This window comes from Fukomys damarensis, unplaced genomic scaffold (assembly GCF_012274545.1).
Source record: "Fukomys damarensis isolate Sample0158 unplaced genomic scaffold, DMR_v1.0_HiC HiC_scaffold_19, whole genome shotgun sequence".
Taxonomy (NCBI): Eukaryota; Metazoa; Chordata; class Mammalia; order Rodentia; family Bathyergidae; genus Fukomys; species Fukomys damarensis.
The window spans coordinates 57,960,957-57,968,944 of record NW_022900931.1 but is presented as its reverse complement, the minus strand read 5'-3'; the positions used below and the strand labels follow the sequence as shown (position 1 = coordinate 57,968,944).

Here is a 7,988-nt window from a genome sequence, read left to right as displayed (position 1 = left end):
ATTTTTTTTTTTTTTTTTTTTTTTTTTTAATTTCTGGGCATCAAATGCTAGACAGGTGCTCTACCACTAAACCACACACCCTCAACCTTATCATGACATACCGGAGACCAAGGGATGTGTTCCTAGCTACCTGGCCCAGCCCAGCTGTGGCCCAGAGGTACAGAGATCGCTCAAGTACTCTAGCTTTGGATGGGGGTGGGGTGTGTGGGGTAGCTCAGTGGAAGAACACTTGCTCAGTGTTTTTTGTTTGTTCTTTAGACAGGGTTTTGCAATGTATTCTAGGCTGGCGGTGATCCTCTTGCCTCAGCCTCCTCAGTGCTGATACTACGGGCACGTGCCACCATGCCTGACTGACCAGCATTTATGAGGCCTTGAGTTCCGTCCCCAGTATCACTGGCCTTGGGGGGAAATTCTAGCCTTGTGGCCTGAGGGGGCTAGAAATCCCCCTTGTATTCTCAATGTCTGAAGAGCATGGGGTCCCATGGCACACCATGCAGAGCTTGGCTGGTGGCAGTGAGTGCCTCTCTGTTCACCCCGCACGAGCTTCTTTTGACATCTGAGCCAGGAGCCTGGATTGTAGAGAGGCTAGGAGGTCCCTGAGCTGAGGTTAGCAGCTCTGCAAATGAGGTCAGCTAGCCGCCTCTGCATTTGAAGAACAAACACTACCCAGGCCCCAACCCATACCAGCCCTGCAAATGGGAGATCCCGTTTCCCTGCCAGCCTCCTTGTGAACGGAGTGGGAGGACCTTCCTCCTCAACAGCGCAGGGCACAGAACCTGTCTGGCTGGCTGTACCTCCCTGGCCTTGTCTCCTGACTTCTACTCTGCTTTTGGTTCATCCCTACCTGCATTCCTTTGTGACCTTTCTTGTGCTCCCCTGGCTTTGGAAAGGCAGACACCAGCCAACTGAATTACCATGTGTACGCAGAAAGAGGTGGAGGAACATGACTGCCAGGAGCTTGCCTGTGGGGTGACCCTGGTGGCTGAGGAGATCAAGTGGGTGCAGAGGCTGCCTGGGGCCACTGGAGTCCTGAGGCTGAGGGACCGGGGGTGTGGGTAGGGGTGGTTTCAGGGTTTAGACCTGCCCCCAACTGTCCCTCACCAAGTTCAAAGAGTAAGCTTAGAGGGAGGGTGGGAACAGCAAAATCACTTATGTTTCACAGCTCCTGATGGCTTTTATTAGAGGCCAGCACAAACAGTGGGGACAGGCACATTTGGGTGTGAGTTTGGCTTTGCCACTTATTAAGCAGTGCATCTGCAACTGTGACTTGTCCACTCTGGGCCTCAGTTTTCATCCATGAACTGGGAATCATGTCAGCCCTGGTGGGAGCCCAGTGAGGTCAGGAATGAAGACGGCACTGACACTTTGTCTCAAGTCTTCCTCTTGGCTCAGTCCAGCCACACAGGCCTCTCTGTGGTCTGTTAAGAAGCCCCAGCTCTTGATTCTTACCTTCTGGCCTCGGCTGCTGCCCCATCCCTATCAAGCTTCTGTGTGAAACAGTCTGCTAAAGGAAGGAGGTCAAGGGTACCATGGCAAGGCAACCACTTAAATTCCGGATATGGGAAACTAAGGACAAGTGACCCGCTTTCTTCCCAAAATAAGCTATAGGGGGAGGAGAGAATTTATAGACTAGAAAGAGCCCTAAGAATCTGGGCATCATGGCACATCCTGTAATCCCAGCTATCTGGGAGGCTGAGGCAGGAGATCCCAATTTTCAGCCCAGCCTGAGCAACTTAGCAAGACTGCATGTCAAAATAAAAAATAAAAAAGGGCTGGGGATACAGCTCAGTGCACAAACCCTGGGTTCAATCTCTTGCATAACAAATAAATTAATTGAAAAAGCTTTAAGACACTTGAGCCAAATGCAATATGAGGATCTTGATTAACAAAACAACTACTGTTTTTGGGGGGAGGGCACCGGGGATCGAACTCAGGTCCTTGTGCTTGCGAGGCTGGCAGCAGCACCCACTGAGCTAAATCCGCAGTCCAAAACAACTATTTTTTTCCCACTAATCATGTATCTCTGCTAAAACAAGGAAAACTTAAAGATTGGAGAGCTGGTATTAAGAAATTTAACTTATTAGGTATAACGAGAAAAAAGTTTTAAAATGTATTTATTGATTCTTTTTGTTTTTTTCAGATGGGGTCTCACTGTGTAGTTCAGGCTGGCCTTGGACTCACTACGTAGCCCAGGCTTGCCTTGAGCTCACAGCAATACTCCTGCCTCAGCCTCCCGAGTGCTGGATCACAGGTGTGAGCTGCCACCATACCCGACTCAATAATAAACAATTTAAAAGTTCATTCCTTACTGTGCAGAAATACATTGCGACATCTGGGATTGTGTGACAGTCCAAGGTATTAGGGAAGAACATATGGAGATTATAAAAGCAGAAATATTGGCCACATGCTGATGAGAGTTGAAACTAGGGGCACAGTACAGTCACCTCACTCTCTAGGAGGGACTAGTTCCAGGACCCTGCTAGGACACCAAAATCTGAGGGTGTTCAAGTTCCTTAAATAAGACACAGACTATGTACAGATGGCTCTGCACTTCCTCTTGTATACTTTAACTTGTCTCTAGTTACTTATAGTACCTGACCCAAGGTCAAGGCTATGTATATAGGTGTTATACTATATTATTTAGAGAAAAGTGGTAAGGAAAAAAAAAGCTTGTACATGTCTGGTGCAGATGCAACCCACCTTCAAGTTTTGATCCGTGACTGGTGGAGCTCGCAGACATGGAGCCCACAGATGTGAAGGGCCAACTGTATGCTTTAGAAAAGTATTGGAGATTGAATCCAGGGCCTTTGCATTGAACTACAACCCAATCCTCTTGGGTTTCTGGTTTTTTTTGGTACCGGAGATCAAACTCAGGACCTTGTGCTTGCGAGGTAGGCGGCAGAAGCACTGAGCTAAATCCCCGACCCCCTTCTTGGTTTGAAATAAGTCTCACTAAGTTGCATAGGCTGGGCTCAAACTTGTGATCCTCCTGCCTCAGCCTCCCAGAGTCCTGGGATTACAAGTATATGCCACCAGGCCCAGCTCAACTGCAAACTTTCATTATGTTTGAAATGTTTCATTAAAAAAAGAAACTAAAAGAAACAAACCCTCTACTGCTTTCCCATTGTGCTTAGAAGATAACTCAAATGGTTCCCATGGCCCATAAAAAACCCTGTCTGTCCCACGAACTTGTACCCACGGCTCAATCTGCTCAGGCCTGTGCCATTCCACACACACAAATGGGAGACTCTGCCCTGGTCGGTTCCATCCCCAAACCACATGGCTGCCTCTGCCATGAGCCAGCCACTCTATTGCGCGCAACGCTCCTGTCACATGGTAGCCCCTCCACTGACCCTGTTTCTTTCTTAGAAGTGATCACTACTCGATCCTGCAGTATGTGTCTACTTTATTACTCCCTGTCCTTCCCCAGAGAATGCAAACTCCAAGAAAGTAGGCCTTGATCTCTACCCCAGCACGGTGGATAGAGCAGGTGCATAGCAGGGGCTTAGTAAACGGGCTGAACAAAGGAATCTGAATCCAGTACAGTTCAGTGTGCCCTTTTTTTTTTGGTGCCAGGGATCGAACTCAGGCACTTGCACTTGCAAGGCAGGCAGCAGAACCACTGAACCAAATTCCCAGCCCTCCAATGTGTCCTTGACCAAGCTGCTTTCTTCGGGGTGGGGGGTTACCAGGGATCGAACTCAGGACCTTGCACTTGTGAGGCAGGCACAGCGCCTCTGAGCTAAATCCCCAGCCTGAGCAAGCTGCTTTTAACACTGAGCTTCATCTAGAGATGCAAGTGAGGTACACACCTCAGGGCTGCTGTGGAGAGTACGTGTGATAACAGGAACTGGGGGAGCTTAAACCAATTACCGGTGTGGCTAAGGGTTGGTTCCCTCCCGCCTGTCAACACTATCACTGTTCTGGCTAAGGATTCTCTAGCTCCTATATCTGAATTTTTTTTCCCCTGGTACTGGGGATCAAACTCAGGACCTTGCACTTGCTAGGCAGACAATGGAACCACTGAGCTAAATCCCCAGCCCTCTATCTCCTCTCTTGAAGCCTAGGGTGGCAGCACCAGGGAGGCCTCTGGGAGCCACCAATCCCCAGCCCGCTCCCGCCTCTCACCTTCGGGGTGTGCCATCCTCGAAAGGTGGGATGATGACCACCTTCACAGTGACAGAAGTGCGCAGCAGGTCGATCATCTGGTCATGGGTCAGTGTGACCACAGCCACCTTGCAGATCTCCACCAGCCGGCTGCCCTGTCGGAGGCCAGCTTGCCAGGCAAAGCCATAGTCCTCCACCTCGGCCACTGTGCCGTCGTATTTCACGTGGAAGCCCAGCTGTCCCAGTCCGTTCCGTCGCAGGGTCATGTCCACTGTCTCCCAGCCATTGGTCATCACCTGTGGGCAACAGGGGGACCCAGCCTCAGACACTTGGGTCAGGTGCCCCCAACCCCTGTTAAGATGAAAGACCTGTTGACTACGTCTCTCCTCCTCTCTTTCCCAGGTGATGCCCGGTTCCGAGACGGGGAGCATCACCTGGTGTCAGCTCGGGTTCCTGCAGAAGAAATGTGGATAGGCCACCTGGGGCTTACTGGTGCACAGGGTCTCCTGCCTTCCTCCTCAGGTCTGGCAGGACTGCACTTGTGGGCCGCTGTGGTCAGGAGGGTGAGCTGGCAGTGGGACAAGCACATCCCCTGGGCTGGGGTACTGAGTCACCAATGCGAGACCCTGTGCGGGCCCTTTGCTATCCCAGATAGCAGCAGCTGTCTGGAAAATGGGGGTCCCGGGGTTAGAACAGCATGGAGCAGAGCCCCAGCCAAGTGCAGGGCACACATGTAACACAAGCAAGAAAGAAATCTTTTTTTTTTTTTTGGTGGTACCAGGGATCGAACTCGGGTCCTTGCGCTTGCCAGGCAGGCCACCGAACCGCTGAGCTAAATCCCCGGCCCCAAGAAAGAAATCTTGATTGCTTTAACCCACTAATGTATCCTGTCTGATAGACTGACTCCAACTGAAGTGAGTGGGAGAAGCAACAGACTGGCAAGCCTAGGACTTTCCTAGCTTGAGGGCTTAGGTCGTGTGATGGTTTGTATCTAGATGTCCCCGAAGGGCCTCATGTACTCAAGCAGGTTTTGGAAGGTGACCGGATTGTAGGGTGCTATTGCCAGCACGCTGTTAGGAGGAAGGGGCTGGTCAGAAGAGCAGGGCCACTGGAGGGCGTGGCCGGGAAGGGCATCTCTTCCCTTCCTGGCTCAGCCCTTCCCTCTTGGGCTTCCTGGCCACCATGACATAAGCAGCTTTCTTACGCCTGGGCCCTTTCACTGTGCCACTGACCACGCAAAAACTAAAACTTCTGTTTTTGTTTTGTTTTTGAGATAGGATCTTGCTATTAGTTCAGGCTAGTCTTTTTTTTAGACAGGGTCTTCCTATGTAGTTCAGGCTGGCCTTGAACTCATGTAATCCTCCTGCCTCAGCCTCCCAAGTGCTGGGATTACAGGCATGTGCCACTAGACTCTACTTGGAGTGAAACTTCTGAAACGGGAGCCAAAATAAACCTTTTCCCCTTTAAATTGTGGGTGTTGGGTGCTTTGTCCCAGCAACAAAGAAAGTAATAGTCAGATATATAATATTCTCCCACTTGGTGACATCACTCCCAGAAGTATAAACCCCCATCTCCTCCTCAGACCTTCCCCCAACATGAAACTAACAAGACCAGAATCTCACTCTCATCATTCCTCATTTCCTGCTTCCCTTGTGTGAGATTTTCCCACTACCCCACATTGTGAATGTAAGATACAAAAATTAAAAATCTGCTGATTAGAGGCCCTAGGCCCTTAGCTTGCCATTAGTGGTTCTGTCTCTTCTGGGGATACAAAAAGATGAACTTCACAAGCCAGTTATAGCAAGATCTGCCTGCCCTCTTCTTAAAACTGCATTACAGAAAGAGAACAGGTAATGTTCAAATTTCCCAGGAGAAGTCATTCCTTAGCTAGAAATTATGCCATTTAATGTACCTAGTACTGTAGAATGCTGGCTTTCACATTCTTTTACCTACCACTGGAATAAATAACTATCACAAACTACACATTCACACATTTATACACACATCCACAGACACACAAATATTTCTTGCAATCCAAATTAATCACATTGAGTGTGGATAGCAAGAAGACTGGGGGTGGCAAAAGACTTACTTGAAAATCTCAGTGAATTTGAGTCCTGATTTGGATAATGGGAGTTTGTAAGTGGGGAAAACATGCGTGACTAAAAGCTAGGGGTGGTGGCGCCCTGCTGGAATCCCAGCACCAGGGAGGACGAAGCAGGAGGATCACTGTGAGTTCAAGGCCAGCCTGAACTACAAGGTGAGACCCTGTCTCAAAAAAAAGCCTTCACATAGTACTTTTCATTATTCACTGTGAGGTACTTTGATGTGTGTGCAAGCGCGCGCGCGCGCGCGTGTGTGTGTGTGTGTGTGTGTGCACGCGTGCTGCTGGTAATGGAGTCCAGAGCCTCATGCACGTCAGGTAATTATTCTTACACTAAGTTATATCCCACCTCATGCTTTGTAGTTCAGTGCAAAGGCCCCAGGTTCGGGCCGGGGATTTAGCTCAGTGGCTCTGTCTGCCTCGCAAACACAAGGTCCTGAGTTTGATTCCCAGTACCAAAAAAACCCAAAAACAAACAAAGGCCCTAGGTTCAATCCAGTATTGAGGAGGAGTGGGGGAGGCTTAAGGATCTGTTCCTCTCTTTCAAACTGAGGATGCAGTGAGAAGGTGCCATATCGGAACCAGAAAGTGGCACTTGCCAGAATCCAAACCAGCTGTTGCTTTGACTTTGGATGTCAGTTTCCAAAATAGTGAGAAATAAATGTTTGTTGTTTTTTGTTTTGTTTTGTTTTTTTGTACCAGGGATCGAACGTTTGTTGTTTGTATACTGAGTCTAAAGTATTTTGTTATAGCAGACTAAATGGACTAGGATACCTATCCTTTAACACTGTTGATTGTGACTAATTTTTTCATAATGCATCCATAGGTAGCAGCAGCCTATTTATTTCACACTAAGGAATTACTGTTAATTTCTTCTGTGTGTGATGACAAAGCTACTGCCATTATTTTTTGCTGTGCTGGGGGAATGGATCCAGGGCCTCACACAATAGGTACCTGTTCTGCCAATGAGTTATATCACCAGCCCTCCCCACACCCTTAAAAAAATTGCAATAAGTTCTCACTAAACTGTCCAGGCTGGCTTCAGATGCACCATCCTCCTGTCTCAGCCTCCTGAGTAGCTGAGATTACAGGGATACAGGACTGTGCTTGGCTAAAATTGGAATTTTTAAGAGCCTGTCTTTTAGAGATAAATATTGGAAGGGCTGTAGATGATATGATGTCTAAGATTTGCTTAATGGCCATGGGTAGCTAAGTGTTGAGGCTGGTAGTGGTGACTGGGCTTCACATGATTCCTTTTACTTTTCTTTTCTTTTTCTTTTTTTTTTTTTTGGTACTGGTGATTGAACTTGAGACCTTGCACTTGCGAAGCAGGTGGTGGAACCACTGAGCTAAATCCCTGGCCCTGATTCCCTTTACTTTTGTGTAGTCTAAAGTGTTCCATAATTAAAAGGTAAAAGTTGCTGGGAGTAGTAGTGCATGCCTATAATCCTAGCACTCAGGAGTCTGAGTATGAGGTCAGCCTGGACTACCAGCCTGAACTATATAGCAAGACCCTGTCTCAAAAAAAAGGGGCCAGGGATGTAGCTCAATGGCACTGTACCTGCTTGGCAAGCATAAGGTCCTGAGTTTGATTCCCAGTAACCCCCCAACCCCAAAAAAGTTAAAACAGGCTGAAAAGAAAGTTGACTGCCTTGTGCCTCAAGCTATGACTGGAATTATCCTAGCCCATTCCTTTTGCTTTGGGAGTCAAAATTCTTCTTTCCTTTGAAGTGGTCACTCTGACTAAAAAGCCTGGTTGTGAGAAAGAATCCAAAAA

General features: G+C 48.3%; 1 protein-coding gene across 4 annotated transcripts in view; it reads right to left on the bottom strand.

Moving 5' to 3' along the window:
* Sipa1l3 (signal induced proliferation associated 1 like 3) overlaps positions 1-7,988 on the bottom strand; it is a 220,383-nt gene that overhangs the window by 58,056 nt on the left and 154,339 nt on the right. For all 4 annotated transcript variants that reach the window (XM_019208749.2, XM_019208750.1, XM_019208751.1 and 1 more), the window contains one exon: positions 4,129-4,403. In XM_019208749.2, the coding sequence (XP_019064294.1) occupies positions 4,129-4,403 (275 nt within the window). The remainder of the gene's footprint in view (positions 1-4,128; positions 4,404-7,988) is intronic.